The sequence below is a fragment of the Schistocerca piceifrons genome, chromosome 4 (genome assembly GCF_021461385.2).
Source record: "Schistocerca piceifrons isolate TAMUIC-IGC-003096 chromosome 4, iqSchPice1.1, whole genome shotgun sequence".
NCBI lineage: Eukaryota > Metazoa > Arthropoda > Insecta > Orthoptera > Acrididae > Schistocerca > Schistocerca piceifrons.
Genome location: NC_060141.1, coordinates 318,276,461 through 318,293,494, shown reverse-complemented (window position 1 = coordinate 318,293,494; position 17,034 = coordinate 318,276,461). Strand labels below are relative to the sequence as shown.

The window sequence follows — 17,034 nt, the reverse complement described above, 5'->3', positions numbered from 1 at the left end:
GTCAAAACTGAAAATTCAGCAACAGTGGAACAACAGTTAACTACAAATGTATTCTTATGCTCTAAGAAAAGACACAAAAGAAATTGGAGATACTGTATATTTGTGTACCTACCAAATAAATAGATGCATAACACAAGATCAATTTGATTCCACAAGTATCTTAATTAGTTCCCTCATTTGCTAAAAAGATTTCTGCATTCATTTATTTTTTTGTAAAAATTCTGAAGGAACATGTCAGAATATAAGGATGCTGCTCACGGTCTAAAAACGATCTTAAACTAAAATGTAATTCCAACAGTTGTGTATATTTTGTGTTGAGGTATTATACCACTCTAACACCTGACAGTGTACAAAGTGACACAAATAACATTGTGAATGAAGTTTGTCAAGCATATCTGAATTGCAAGTAAAACACAAAAGATTCAAGATAGCTTATTTTGAAGTGCTTTCAAGATTCTGATTTTCACAGTGATCATCGTCATTATCATCATCGTCGTCACGATTGTTCCCCTTTAGGAGAGCTACTGAACTTTAATTCATAATTTCATCTCTGCACATTTTTCTTCTTTGCATCTCAAACACCCTTCATCCTCTCAGAATGCTCCTCCTTCCGTTCTTCTGTCCATTTTTTACCAGGCTGGTGCGATGTTCTTTCCTCAAACTTCACACTTGTGATTCTATTCCAGCACCAAGTGTAGTCTAAGAGATTTTTATGTTGATCTGCTGCAGATCCCTCTGGACTTCTTTCAGCCATTCTGTACTGCATTTACACTTTTTTATAATACTGAAAAGTTTCCTTGCTCTTCTGGAGTCTTCCATCCTGTAGATATGTGTATAAAATTTGGCTTGGCGTTTTCAGATTTCATCTGTTACTGTGTTGGTCTTTAGAGAGCTCACTTTGTGGTCTCTTCATCCAAATGCCGTTTTTGTTAATTACCCCGTAAATCTTCCCAATAATTTTTCTTTCCTGCTTTAATATTTCCCTAATTTTTGAATGACCATCAATCACCATTATTTCAGCTGCGTAGATTGCTTCTGGAAGAATCACTGTTCTATATTGCCTTAATATTGATTTTGTAGAAATTCACTTCTCGTTATAATGCGTCCATGTTGGCTTGGGGCCTTCTAGAGCTTGGTGATTCTTTGTTCATTGGCGATTTGGTTTAATCCTTAAGACTATATGTTTCTCTGAGGTATTTAAAATGGCAGAGTTGTGCAATTTTACGATGTTTTGTGATTGATGGGAATTTATTTTCTGGCTGTCTTCCCATATACTTGGTTGTTTCATAAGATATCTGTAGTCTGGTTTTTTTGTGAAATTTCATGTAGCTTTTCCACTGCGTGAATCACTTCTGTTCTGTTACTGGTGATAAACGCAATATCGTCAGAGAAAGCAAGGCACTTGACTTCAAATTCAGTTCTCTTTTCTGATACCAATTTGGATGCCCTTTACATGAGATTCCTATTCCATGATGATCTCTTCTAGAATAATATTGAAAAGCATTCAGGATAGTCTGTCTCCCTGTCAGACTATAGGTTTGATTTTGAACGGTTCTGATATTTTGCCCAGGAATTTCACTTTGGATGTTCTTCCTGTACGTGTCTGTTCTGTGATTTTTCGGGTCTTTCAGTCGATCCCAAATTCTTCCACGATTTTAAACAGGGTTTCATGGTCCACTGAATCTTATGTAACTACTGTATTTCTGCATTTCCTCATTTGGAATATCATCTTTCAAGCACCAGATCTGCTCTGCACATGATCGTCCTTTTCTGAATCCAGCGTGGTATTCACCAATTACTGGATCTGCTTAGGATTCTATCTTGTTTAAAAGTTTTTTTTAAAGGATTTTGTAACTGACTGGGAGCAAGGAAGTTCCTTTGTAATTGTTGATGTCTGTCTTGTCACCATTTTTGTGTACAGGGTGAATGAGAGCACATTTCCAGTCCTCTGGTATTTGCTCCATCATCCATGTGTCTGATATTATATGATGTAGTTTCTGTATAAGTACAGAATCGTTTAGCTTCCAGAATACAGCAATGATCCCTTCTTTTCCTGGTGCTTTGTTATTTTTCAACTGTTTGACTATCTCCATAATTTCTTCGAGATCAGGGGCATGGGAGTCTGGGTGTGTGAATATTGGAGAAGACAAGTTTTTCTTTGGGTGATATGCAGTCGATGAGGGAACTGAAATAGTGGTCTAGGATTTTGCAGTTACCTTTCGTGTTAGTTTCCAAAGAGCCATCGGTATTTTTGAAGCACAAGCTAGGCACTTGGTATCCCTATAAGTTTTCTCTAAAAGTCTTCCAGAAATTTCTTGTAATATTTTTGATGAAATCTTGCTGGATTTTGCAGAGTCTGTTGTTGTCATATTCCCATTTTTCTTTTCTAATTATTTTTTATGTTTGTTTTTGGGTTTTAAGAATGTTCTCCCAGCTTTCTTCAGTTTTGTGACTGCTAAATTTTTTCCACGCAGTTATTCGGTTGTCGACTGCTTGATCGCAGGTTGCGTTCCACTAGCAATGTTTCCTGGTGCGAGGGATTGTGCTAATTTGATTGTTGTTGTTGTGGTCTTCAGTCCAGAGACTGGTTTGATGCATCTCTTCATGCTACTCTATCCTGTGCAAGCCTCTTCATCTCCCAGTACCTACTGCAACCTACATCCTTCTGATAATTCTTGAACCAAGTGTTAGCTATGATTAAGTTATGCTCTGAGCAAAATTCTACCAAGCGGCTTCCTCTTTCATTCCTTACCCCCATTCCATATTCACCTACTACGTTTCCTTATTTTCCTTTCCCTACTATCAAATTCCAGTCACCCATGACTATTAAATTTTCGTCTCCCTTCACTATCTGAGATATTTCTTTTATCTCATCAATTTCTTCATCATCTTGATGGCTTCCTGAATTTTCTGTGTTAGTTTCTTCCAGTCCATTGATTTTTCCTGATTGATTTGCACGATGATTGTTTCTTTGTTGAGGTTCAGATATTCTGGATCTGGTTTGGTTTTTTTGGATGGCCTTTTTAGCAATCTGTTGGGTTGGAATTTTGTTTTTATTTGATGATGATGATGATCTGATTCAAAGACACCTTTTGGGGTCTGACATTTAGAATTTCTTTTATATTTTCTTTGGAAATTGCAACATGGTCAATTTGGAAATTGGGTACTCATGATTTTAAGTTCAAAGTTTCTGCAGAAGTCAATTAGTTTTTTTACCATACTTGTTGGTACATTTGTGTTTGGTATGGGGGCCAGCGGCATCACTGATTTTTTTCCCTTGCCTAACTGTGCGTTAAAATTGCCTAATAAGATTTTCACATGGTGCCTTGGTATTTTATTTGTTCTTATTTCTAGTGTTTCCTAGAAACTTTCCACTCTTTCAGGGTCCATTTTATTGTGGTGATTTGTGGGGCATGCACATTGATGAAAATGTAGATTTTATTAGCTGATTTTACTGAAAGTAGGGAGAGACTTTCATTGGGAGACATGAATTCATTAACTGAGTTGAGTATGGAAGTGTGTACGGCGATCCCAGTTCAGAAAAGTGGTAGTTTGTCTCTTACTTTTAGGGCAGGTTTGCCCTTGTAGCTCCTGTAATTATCTGTGTTAAAGTGTCCTTCATCCCTGAATCTTGTCTCTTGCAGTGCAGTGATTTTCAGGTCAAATTTTCCCATTGTGTTGGTGAGTTGCTTTAATTTGCCTGTTATAGTGAGGGTGCTCACATTAATTGTGCCAATAAAGTTTTTACACTTCGTTTTGAGTGTGTGAGAAGTCTTTTGAGAAGCTCTGATTCTTCTCCACGTGGTGTCCCTGATCCCCCAGAATCCAATGATCAGGTGAATCCAGTCTATTGACTGGTGTCAGGGGTAGTGATTCTGTGGTCCTCTTTTCCATCATGCATTCAAATTGAATTTTGGTTTTTGGGGTGATCTCTGTTGAGACCACAGGTATACGACGCAATTTTTGAGTTCAAAAAGGTATTGGTGCAGCTGCCTCAACTAGGGGAATTATAATAATAATAACTATTACTATTATTACTACTAACGATACTCTACAAGAGAGGCAGGAAACAGATGAGAAGGAGGTATGTTGTTAGTCAGAGCACATTAAGCCCTATGAAGTTTGATGGTGATCATGGCAATATAAAATGCCCACACAGAAGCATTTTTCAACTGCTATGTTTGCAGGCCTGTAAACACATGATTGATCTGTAACACATGATTGAAATATTATTATTATTATTATTATTATGTTATTTACTTTCAGACATGTACCAAGAGGATGCATAGGAAACTGAATCCTGTAAATTTCAATAAAACAGAATATTTCACTGAGCATCATCTTTAAGAACACCAAGCTCCTGTATGGAGCATGTGGCTAATTTACTTCTTGTAATTATGCTAAAGTATGAAGGTGAGCAATTTACACACTAGGTGGATGATTATTAATTCTTTTCATTTGCTGTCCCTCCTCCCCTTCCTTTGTCTATTTATCAAGTAGAATGGTTATCAGGACAGAAGAAAATGCTCTAGTTCTAGAGCAAACATTTGCCTGAAACCTTTTATGCAACAATACAGGGAGGAATAATTCTTGTCATGCCCACATTGTTAGGCAGGTGCTGAACACACTATAATTATGTTCCTCTGACTGGAGTATTGTAAGCTATGAATATAAACACTTTACTGAGTCCATCCCTTTTAACTAATCACTTCGTCACCATCTTGCTAACAGAGACAATGAATGTTGGTTGCATGTCAACTCATGTATAAAATGAGATCTTTACATGTTTGCCTTTTTGATTAAGGGCAGTAGGTCTTCTCAGTTATAAGCCTGGTGTAAACAAAGTTAGAATGAAATTTATGACACATATTGCAGAGGATAACTGTATAACATGAAATGGGTTGAGTCACAGCATGAAGACTCAAGTCTTAAATAACAAGAAAAGTGCAGACAATACAAAAAAGTGGAAACAATGTAACTCACCTGGAGGTAAACTTTCAGTCTATCAAGTGGAGCAGTACATGTCCGTGAAACTGCTCCTGCCATTCCTCCAGCTACAAGATGGCGCCACCACATCCCTGTGTTCATCTCCTTCTGCGAGAAGTCATCTGGTACGCTCATATCCTCTCCAATATCGAGATACTGAAGAAATTAAATTTTGCATTAGTGTACATCTAAGCTACTTTTAATAATAGGACAACATTCTGTTGGCGAGTCTTAAGTCTCCGAAAGTAGTCTAAAATCCACGCGTTTCAGACAAATTACAGCATATTTTATCTTTGCAGTGCACACTGTCTTTCATGGCCTTATATTAAATACCCCATAAAATTAGACATGTGGAAGAAATAGTTGCAACAAACCAAAACCTTAAAAAGAAATGTGAATCTTAACACGAAACAGTAATTTATGAATGTATTCTGTGTAGTACTTAAAATATTGCTCCCTGGTTTGATTTTCTGAACAATGGGGTTAGAGTGCTTCAGTTATGGTAGAGAAATTAAAAAGCTGCAATAGTATGGAACTGGAAGCAGTACAGAGGAAGGTGAACATTAAAAGTTGGCTCAGTATTGGTTATCCTGGTCATTTGAAATTTGTAGAATAAGGTTTTCCACAAAAAATGCTTCTTTCAGTTAATGAACTTTACATCTGACAGTGGGGACGGATACATTCACCCAAGAGTTCCAAGGCACATGGAACATCACTTAGTTCTACATATGTGAAAACATTTGGGCTCTATTGCTATGAATTCAGCTTCATGAGAAGACTGCATATGAGAAATCAAGAAGTCTTATCCAGCATCAGGGAAGACAGTGTTTACGAAAGGTTAGAGTTCAACCAAAATACTAAAAAAAGATCCACAAACATACACTATGTGATCAAAAGTATCCGGACACCTTACTGAAAATGGCGTACAAGTTTGTGGCGTCCTCAATCGGTAATGCTGGAATTCAATATGGAGTTGGCCCACCCTTAGCCTTGATGACAGCTTCCACTCTCACAAGCATACGTTCAATCAGGTATTAGAAGGCTTCTTGGGGAATGGCAGCCCATTATTCATGGAGTGCTACACTGAGGAGAAGTATCTATGTCAGTCGGTGAAGCCTGGCAAAAGTCAGTGTTCCAAAACATCCCAAAGGCGTTCTATAGGATTCAGATCAGGACTCTATGCAGGCCAGTCCATTACAGGTGTGTTATTGTCGTGTAACAACTCCGCCACAGTCCATGCATTATGAACAGGTGCTCAATCATGTCGACAAATGCAATCACCATCCCCAAATTGCTCTTCAACAGTGGGACGCAAGAAGGTGCTTAAAACATCAATGTAGGTCTGTGATGTGATAGTGCCACACAAAACAACAAGGGGTGCAAGCCCCCTCCATGAAAAACACGACTACACCATAACACCACTGCCTCCAAATTTTACTGTTGGCACTATACACGCTTGCAGATGGCGTTCGCCATACCCACACCCTGCCATCGGAATGCCACATCGTGTGCACCGATTCGTCACTCCACACGACATTTTTCTGATGTTCAGTCGTCCAAAGTTTACACTCCTTACACCAAACGAGGTGGTGTTTGGTATTTACCAGCATGATGGGTGGCTTATCAGCAGCTGCTCGACCACGAAGTCCAAGTTCTCTTACCTGCCACCTGAATGTCATAGTGCTTGCAGTGGATCCTGATGCAGTTTGGAATTTCTATGTGATAGTCTGGATAGATGTCAACCTATTACACATTCCGACCCTCTACAACTGTTGGCGGTCTCTGTCAGTCAACCGACGAGGTTGGCCTGTACGCTTTTGTGCTGTACGTGTCCCATCATTTTTCCACTTAACTATCACATCGGAAACAGTGGACCTAGGGATGTTTAGGAGTGTGGAAATCTCGTGTACAGACGTATGACGCAAGTGACACCCTGTCACAGGACCACGTTCGAAGTCTGCAAGTTCTGCGGAGCGCCCCCTTCTGCTCTCTCACGATGTATAATGACTACTGAGGTCGCTGATATGGAGTACCTGGCACTAGGTGGGAGCACGGTGCACCTAACATGAAAAACTTATGTTTTTGGGGGTGTCTGGATACTATTGATCACATAGTGTAGCATTTCTTGGTGGCTGACTGTTATATTTGTTGTACACTAATTTGTTGGTTGGTTGAAGGGGTGGGGAAGAGGGTGGCTAAGGGCTCCAAACAAGGAGGTCATCAGTTCCTTCATCCAAGAGTGGTGCCTCCAGAAGTAAACACATCCATTGAGAACATTTTCTGGACTACTCACGAGATGAGCGTAACAGTTAAAGTGACAACGCTAAAAATGTAAGGGACATATTTTGTACTATCAATAATAAAAGTAAGATGAAGGAGATTGGAAAGTCAGCAACCTGCCGCTGTCCCATTCCTGATCCACTGCCATCAACGGAGTGAGACACCTAGCCCTTTAACTGCTCTGGAAGTGTTAATGCATGCGCCTTTGTACCTGTCCCTGTGTGGTCTGAATGTGTTTACGTGCACCACCAGTCCTTCTGCCTGGTTGGTTGGTTGGTTGGTTGGTTGTTTGAGGTTAAAGGGACCAAACAGCAAGGTCATCAGTCCCTTGTTTCAAATAGACTCCATTCTGCTAACGGGACATCTCAGAAAAGTCAGAACAATAAAACAGAAAAAGGGGAAACGTAAAAGGGCAGTCACGTTGTCAATAGTAAAAACAAATGAGGGAAGTTGGCAAGAGAACGAACCCAACACTATGCTGAAGCAGCATAGGCAAGACCACCTGTGACTTAAAACGTACAACTGCTATAATGCAGAAAGTACGTATGGGAATAGAAAAACTAACCAAGCCTTAAAAAGAAGAGGTAAAAACAGAGTAAAAGGGAAAGAAAAGAGGATTCCGGTCAGGGAGGTGAATCGGGAATCTCTGAACACTGCCTACAGTGGGAGACACCCAAACACTCACCGCCCTGCCCCAACACCAGAGGGATATTAAAAACTTTAAAACTGAGAATAAAAGCCACTCTCCCGGAGGAAACCTAGAACCAGAGAGACCATCCGGGAATCGTCAGCCAACATCAAAGGTAAAGTGTGGGGGAGTCTGTACTTAGCACGCAGAGCCAAAAGAAGGGGGCATTCAACCAAAATGTGGGCCACTGACTGGAAGGCTCCACAACCACATAGCGGGGGTGGCTCATCACGCAAAAGGAAACCATGGGTCAGCCTGGTATGGCCAATGAGGAGACGACACAGTGTGGTCGAGTCCTTGCGGGAGAGGCGAAAGGAAGAACGCCATGGGCCTGGATTCACCTTAATGGCACGAAGTTTATTAGACAGTGGAGTAGCCTCCCAAGAATTGGCCCATGACTGTGCAAAGTGGGATTTGATGTGAAGCCGTAAATCCGCTGCAGGAGGGGTTACAGAAAACGGGGGGTAAGTAACTGCTCCCCCAGCCAAACGATCAGCGAGCTCATTACCCGGGATACCCACATGGCCCGGGACCCATAGGAAGTCAATGGAACAAGCAGCACGGTGAAGATCAGCGAGATGGTCATGGATGGCAGAGACCAAGGGATGGCGCGAAAAACACCGGTCAATAGCAAGAAGGCCACTCATCGAGTCCGTACATAACAAAACGCGGTTTTGTTGGGATTGTTTAATAAAGGTAAGGGCCCGGGAAATTGCCATCAATTCCGCAGTGAACACCCCACATGAGGGTGGCAGTAGATGATTTTCCGTTCCCACAAAGGACGTGAAGGCATACCCAACATGATCAGCAGATTTAGAGCCATCAGTGTAAAAAACAACAGCATCCCGAAACTCCCATAAAATTTGGCGGAAAAAGGAACGGAACACCACCGGGGGGATGGAATCTTTCGGACCGCGGCGGAGATCCATCCGAATTCGAGGCCGAGGAACTAACCAAGGAGGGGTGGAGGGGAGGGAGCGAGGAAGACAGGACAAAGAAGGAAGCCGAAAATCACGGTTAAGAGACGCAAGGCGCAGGCGCGGGAGTCAGGCGGGCGACGTCCATGGTCTGGGAATAGGATAGAATAGGAAGGATGAGCGGGAGAAGAACGGATAGTAAGGGCATAAGACACCAGAAGCTGGGACCGCCGAACAGAAAGGGGGGGGGATCCCAGCTTCAACCAGGAGACTATCAACAGGGCTAGTAGGGAAGGCACCGGTGGCCAAACGGATACCACGATGGTGGACCGGATCCAGCACGTGCAGCGTGGAAGGAGCAGCTGAACCATAAACTTGACAACCATAGTCCAAACGTGACAGAACTAGAGCACGATAAAGACGGAGGAGGAGGGAACGGTCCGCACCCCAAGAGGAGTGGGCAAGGAAGCGAAGGACATTGAGTTTACGGAAACATCCTACCTTCAGGAGTCTGATATGGGGCAGCCAAGTGAGCTTGTTGTCGAAAAGAAGACCTAGGAAACGAAACTGTGGAACCACAGGCAATCTTTGTGCAGCGAGATAGAGCTCTGGATCAGGGTGGACCGTAGTACGGCGACAGAAGTGGACCACCCGCGATTTTAAAGGAGAGAATTGAAACCCGTGTGAGAGGGTCCATGCAGAGGCACGCCGTATAGCCACCTGGAGCTGCCGTTCTGCAGATGGCATCGAGGAGGAACTAACCCAAATGCAGAAATCATCCACATACAGGGCAGGGGCGACCAAGGGACCGACAGAGGCCACAAGTCCATCGATAGCAATGAGGAAAAGAAGGACACTCAAGACAGAACCCTGTGGGATGCCCGTCTCCTGGGTCCGTGGAGAACTAAAAGCAGTACCAACTCGAACTCTGAATGACCGATGGATCAGGAACTGGCGGATAAAAATCGGGAGTGGGCCCCGAAGACCCCACTGATGAAGGGTTAGTAAGATGTGATGGCGCCAGGCCGTGTCATAGGCCTTGCGAAGGTCAAAAAACACTGCAACCAAATGGCGGCGCTGGGAAAAAGCCTGCCGAACTGCGGATTCCAAGCGAAGTAAATGATCGATTGGAGATCGTCCCTCTCGAAAGCCACACTGGTAAGGGGACAATAGATCCCGAGATTCGAGGACCCAAGTGAGCCGACGGGCTACCAGCCGTTCAAGTAACTTACAACCAACATTGGTCAAACTAATTGGCCGATAGCTGTCAACAGATAGGGGGTTCTGACCAGGCTTAAGGACAGGAACCACAATGCTATCCCTCCACTGAGAAGGGAAGTCACCCTGGAGCCAGATACGGTTAAACACCCGAAGAAGATGGTGCCGTTGTGGAGCACTGAGATGTTGAAGCAGCTGGTTATGAATGGAATCTGGGCCAGGGGCCGTATCGTGAGAAGAAGATAGAGCAGAAAGAAATTCCCATTCAGTGAAAGGTTCGTTGTAAGATTCTGACTCACAAGTGGTGAAACATAAGGTGACAGCTTCAGCCTGCTGTTTTTGATGAAGGAAAGCAGCTGGATAGGAGGCCGACGCTGATGCCACTGCAAAATGGGTCGCAAGATGTTCTGCGAGAACTAATGGGTCCGTACAAATGCCATCTGGGAGGTGAAGGCCTGGGAGGGTGGACTGCCGATGGCAACCTTGGAGAGAGCGAAGTGTAGCCCATACCCGTGACAGAGGGACAGTGGAACCAAGGGAAGAAACGAATCGTTCCCAACATATCCGCTTGCTCTGTTTGATTAAATAACGGGCTTTAGCGCGAAGGCGCTTAAAGGTAGAAAGGCTGGCTACAGATGGGTGCCTCTTAAAGTGTTGCAAAGCTCGACGGCGATCACGGATGGCAATGGCAATGGCCGTACTCCACCACGGGACTTGCCGACGACGAAATTGTCCAGATGAGCGCGGGACAGCAAGGTTAGCAGCGCGAACAATCGCGTCAGACACGTCACGTAGGACGTCATCAATACAACCCGACAAAGAGGGAGAAAACTCGACCTGTGCAGTATATAGAGGCCAATCGGAGCGGTGGAAAGACCAACGAGGTAACCTCTCCATCGGGGAGCGGGAAGGGAGCGTGATAATCAACGGGAAATGGTCACTATCACAAAGGTCGTCATGTGGCGACCAGTGTAATGAAGGGAGGAGAGAGGGAGAAGAAAGAGAAAGATCAATGGCAGAAAAGGTACCATGACCAGCACTGAAATGAGTAGGGGAGCCATCATTAAGAAGGCACAGGTCGTGGTCTGCAATAAATTGGTCTATAAGAAGACCTCGTCTAGATGGAAAGGCACTGCCCCACAAAGGATGATGAGCATTAAAATCCCCAAGGAGGAGGAAGGGAGGAGGAAGTTGCTGAAGAAGGGTGGTTAAGGCAGCAGGTGTAAGAGTCCTGTCAGGAGGGAGATAAAGATTGCATACTGTGACTGCAGAGTCTAAGTGGACCCTAACAGCAACCGCTTCCAATGTAGTTTGGAGAGGAATCCACGTGCTAGCAATGTCTGTACGGACCAACGTACAAACGCCACCAGAAGCCCGCAAGGGTCCGACCCGATTTCGACAGAAAACACGGAACCCACGGAGGGTCGGTGAGTGAGCATCAGTAAAATGAGATTCCTGGAGAACCACACAAGCTGCTGAGTAGGACGAAAGAAGGGATTTCAATTCCGGAAGGTGACGATAGTAGCCATTACAATTCCATTGGAGAACCACAGAACGATGGTTTAAATGAGGGCTGAACACGCTAAATCCAGTCATACCGCCGGGTCCCCACCCGTCACCGACAAGGAGGGGGCGACATCCATAAACGACAGGTCAGAATCCGGTTGTGAAGTCGGGGAAGGGACCTCCGGTGACACCAGAGGCTCTTTGTCCCGGGACTTATGTTTCTTCTTCTTTTCAGGCTGAGATCGAGGAGGGCTGTGTGGCATAATGGAGCCAGCTGCAGCAAGATCAGGAACAGAAAGAGACCGGGCGACCTGGGGGCCGATAGACCGCGGCTCTCGCGGTCGCCGCGCTGCAGCAGACCTTTGACCTGGAAGGTGCCGGGAAGGGGCATCCCGGGAGAGGTGCCCTTGACCGGCAGACGCCGAAGGAGTGGGACACTTCTCCGGCTGGGGAGGGGGAGCAGCGCCCAGAGGAGAAGGTGTGGGAGCCGCAGGGGAGGGGGGAAGGAGAGGGGTCCGGGATGGGGGTAAGGAAGGGGGAGGAAGGGATGAAGATGTAACCAAGGCGTAACTAGATGTCATGGACACAGGGTGCAATCGTGCATATTTCTTACGGGCCTCTGTGTAGCTTAAACGATCAAGGGACTTATACTCCTGTATCTTTTTTTCTTTCTTATAGACTGGGCAATCTGCTGAACGTGGAGAATGACTACCATGACAATTTATACATACAGGAGGGGGAACACAGGGACTCCCCTCATGGAGTGGACGTCCACAGTCACCACAGAGAGGGTCCTGGGAACAGCGAGAAGACATGTGGCCAAAACGCAAGCACTTAAAACACCGCATAGGAGGTGGGATGTACGGCTTCACATCACAGCGATAGACCATAATCTTAACTTTCTCAGGAAGGGTATCCCCTTCAAAGGCCAGGATAAAGGCACCAGTATCAATACGATTATCTTTAGGACCCTTCTGAACACGCCGAACAAAGTGAACACCCCGCCGTCCGAGATTGTCCCGAAGTTCCTCATCAGTTTGAAGGATGAGGTCTCTGTGAAAAATCACACCTTGTACCATATTTAGAGACTGGTGAGGGGTAATGGACATGGGTATTGTGCCAAGATGGGTACAGGCACGAAGGGCCGCAGATTGGGCAGCCGAAGCAGTTTTTATCAGCAACGAACCTGACCGCATCTTGCTCAGGGAGTCCACTTCGCCGAACTAGTCTTCAATGTGTTCCACAAAGAATAAAGGTTTGACACTGGTGAAAGTATCTCCATCAGTCCTGGTGCAAACTAGATAACGGGGGAAAGGTTTTGCCCCTAGACGACGGGCCTGACCCTCCTCCCAGGGGGTAGCCACGGAAGGGAAGGCCGAAGGGGCAAGAGAAGCAGCACTTGAGGAATCAGTACCACGCAGAGAGACGGCCGCAGAAGAGCGGCCAGAGTTTTGGACCCGTATGCGTTTCATCTGCATAGCGTCCGCCCTGATACCACCCACTCCGATCAGGGGCTCTCCTCACGGGCGCCACCCAGCCACAGCAAGGGCCGTCTGGCACGGCGGCCATTGCCGGGAGTTCCGATGCTCCAGGATGACGAGCAACCACTCCAAGGCATGCATGAGGAGGTCACAGCTCAGGTATCAGAAGTGTGATCCCTGTGTGTTCAGGGGGCTCAACCAAAAGGGTACATAGCGACCCCACCACACGGGCTGGCTACCGTGCTGGCTATGCACCCTAGCATCAGACAACGACGGAAAAGAAAAGGTGGAATGTACTAGGAGGGCACACGTCGGAGACACTAGGTAAGGTGCTCTTCCCCAAGTGGCTCACACTACGGAAGAGAAATTTTGGAATGGAGGTCAAACCCCAGAGGGGACCAAGGAATGCCAAAAGGAGGAGATGATTACGCAACAAAGCCGGAGTGTAAAACCAACAGAACCAGGAGGATAGCGGGGGCCAACATAAGCAAGGACACCAATAGAGGGAGAGGAGAGGGCGAGGGGAAAGGGGTATGGAGGGGAAAGGAGGGGAAGGGAAAGGAAATGCAGCCCGGGAGAGAAAGAAGGCTGCAATGGCTCGGGGCCCCGTGCTCGCCACGCACGTATCCACAAAAGAGTTGTGGACCCCCTGGGGGGCTTCTGCCTGGTACTCTGAACGTGTCTATGTGTAAGCACGTTCAGAGTACCAGGTAGAAGGACTGGTGGTGCGCGTAAACACGTTCGGAGTACACAGGGACAGGCACAAAGGTGTGTGCGTTAACATGTCCAGAGCAGTTAAAGGACTAGAATAGAATACTAGGTGCAACAGAAAAAGAGACAAATCGAATCTAAAAGTGATTAAACAGAGTAAGATAAGGATGAAATGAGCCTGGTGAAGGAGGTAGGGTCGGGTATCCCCAAGCCTACCATACAGCAGGAGACACCTGATCCCCAACCACACTGCCCCTGCTCCAGAGGTAGGTTAAAGCCCCATAGACATGGAAGGGGGGGGGGGGGGGGGGCAGGGGAGGCATTGCCACGTTTAAAACTGAGAACCAGTTCAACCGTCACTGAATCAATCATCAATACAAGAGGCAAACAGTTTGAAACCCATCCTTAGCAAGGAGGCCACAAGGAGGGCAGACTCCACCAAGACATAGTTTCTGTCTGTATGGTTCCACAACCACAATGTGAGGTTTGCTCGTTACACAAAATAAAACAGAGTTAACCTGGTATTACCAATGTGGAGACAACAAAGGACAGGGGATTCCCTCTGGCAGAGGCAGAAGGAAGAGTGCCAGGCCCCAGATGTCTCCTAGATTGTGTGGAGTTTATTAGATGGGGCAGGAGAGATCTCATGTGCACCTGCAAATTGGCACCTGGGTTCAGCAAAGCGAATGGGGAGTGAGTATGTGTTTCTCTAGCCAAATGGTCAGCCAGTTCTTTTACCAGGATAACCACGTTTTGGTGAAGACAATTGAGCAGGCAATATGAAGAAGATCTGCGAGGTCTTGAATACTGGAGACCAAAGGGTAACAAGAATAGCATCAGTCAATAGTGTGGAGATTGCTCACTGAGACAGTACATATTAAAGCACTATCAAGGGATGCCCATTTAATAAAATGGAGTGCTCTGCTAATGGGATCAGCTTTGCTGTAAACACACTACATGTTCCCATCAGCAAATGGCATCACATATCGGCAGGAGATGTAAAAGCATATTCACTTTGATCCACTGTCTTAGAGCTGTGGGTGGACAAGATGGTAGCACTCTGGATTTCTTGAAGAACTGGATGTAACAGATGCTGAAACTTCATGGGGGCGACCTTGGAAGAGATTGGTCCAAATCCGTGGTCTGAGTAGTATCTAAGGAGGAGCGTGCAAGAAAACACAGGGAGCACATTCCAGGGAGGTGAGATGGATATCTTGGCAGAGGGAAGCGAGGCGCATTCAAACTGGTAATCCCATCCGATGGCATGAATCAGGACGAAGACAACACTTGTAATAAAGACAATGGGATGTGTGGGATGATATGGAAATTGTCGAATGTTGACTGCATAGGAGAACAACAGCCAAAGCCATTGAATCTGATGGGGGAAGATCCTACTTCAGCTAGAGGACTGTTTATGAGACTAGGCCAAATGTCACTGGTGTCCAGACGCATGTCACAGTTGTGAACTGGCTCTAACAATTTCAAAGTTGAAGCAGCCATTGAGTCATAAACCTGGCTACCATAATCCATTTGGCACAAAACCAGGTCCTTGTAAATACAGATAAGAATAGCACAATTCACACTCCAAGATGTGAGTAAGGAGGCAGAGGATGTTAAGCTTCCATATGCAGCTTGTCTTTAGGTGACAGATACGGGACTGCCAGGGCAGCTTTTTACCAAAAAGGAGGCCCAAGGAATGAGATTGTCCTACAATGTCCAGGTGCTGCATGCCTAAGTAGAGTTCCAGGACAGATGGACTATGGTGCGCAGAAATGCATGACCTGTGTTTTATAGGAGAGAAATGGAAGCTGGGAAAGAGCCCACACAGACGCCCACCAGATGACACCTTGGTGCTGGTGTTCAAGAGGTGGCTACTGAGTTGGAGCTGTACCAAATGCAAAAATCATTGGCGTACAATGCACATGTGACCAACAGTCCAACAGAGGTCACTAATCCATTAATGCCACTGAGGTAAAGAGTGACACTCAACACAGAGGTCTGTGGAATGCCATTCTCTTGTACCTGTGGGAAACAAACTGATCACCTATCTAACACCACTGTTGGAGGTCAGTATGAAAGTGCAGCTACGCCACTTTACATTGTCGTTTCTCCTGAAGGATGGATAGAGCCAAACACACACTGATGAGGTACTATGATTGCTCAGCAACATAGGGATGTCATTTTGAATCACTATATCAGGTGATTATCACAACTAGGAGAAGGAATTATTATTCAAATATGCTACAACACAGGAACCATTTTCATTCGTACATGTTCAGAGCATAATGTCTGAACCGTGAGGTGGTTGGTAAAGATTCAAGAACTTTACAACACTGAGCTTAATTGAATCACTGTTCGGTAATGCTCAGATAAGGTTATCTGCCTTACAGGAACCATTAATAATTGGTAAATGTTCTAAAGAGAGAGAGAGAGAGAGAGAGAGAGAGAGAGAGAGAGAGAGAGAGAGAGGAGATGCAGATAAGCTATTGAGTTTAGATCCCAGAGAGGAGAAATCAATCACAAGTATAAGCTTTCAATAGGTCTGCGAGAAATTACCAGGCAGAAAAAAATTGGCAACACTCCTTGCAGGAGTTGGGAAAAAAGGGGCAGAAAACATTAAATTTAAAGCTTTGACTTACAAAAGGCATGCTCAGACAGTGCAACTAGTAGAGCACTACATGTGAAAGTTGGGAAACTAGGTCACGATTCAGAGGAAAATGTTTAAAAGAGTGATCGCACCTTAACTGAATTAATGAGTCAGTTATTGGCAGTATTTATGCTGTGCATGACTGAATACAGATAAAACGGCAAGTTGTTCTCAATGACAAATAGATATAAAGGTCATCCACAAGACTATACAGAGTTCTAGAATTTATGACTTGTGCATATTTTATTCCACATAAATGTTATGTTCAGCACATGAATTTACTTGCTTCATGTATAATGAATATTTATTGTATAAATTGTTTTCAGAAAAACTGAATGATTTCTTCATGTGACAGCACAAACAGAGGTACAATTAAAAGAAGCTATCACAACCAATAAACTGAAGAAACATGCATGCAAGGATTGGAAACAGTATTAGTGCAGAGGAAGTTTCCACGGACACTTCCTTTCTAATCTATTACACCAATGTGGTAGGAAAGGAAACAAAATTAAATATTATATGTCTGATTTATGGAGATCCAGGATGCTACTACAAATCAATAAAAGATGCTTGGGGTCAAAAACTTTGCACTGACGTTAC

At 44.8% G+C, this 17,034-nt stretch overlaps 1 protein-coding gene across 1 annotated transcript in view; it reads right to left on the bottom strand.

Annotated features, from left to right (window-relative positions):
* The window catches only part of LOC124795195 (calcium-binding mitochondrial carrier protein SCaMC-2), a 241,085-nt gene that overhangs the window by 26,801 nt on the left and 197,250 nt on the right, over positions 1-17,034 (bottom strand). Inside the window, exon 5 of the mRNA XM_047259101.1 lies at positions 4,984-5,142. Within this exon, the coding sequence (XP_047115057.1) occupies positions 4,984-5,142 (159 nt within the window). The remainder of the gene's footprint in view (positions 1-4,983; positions 5,143-17,034) is intronic.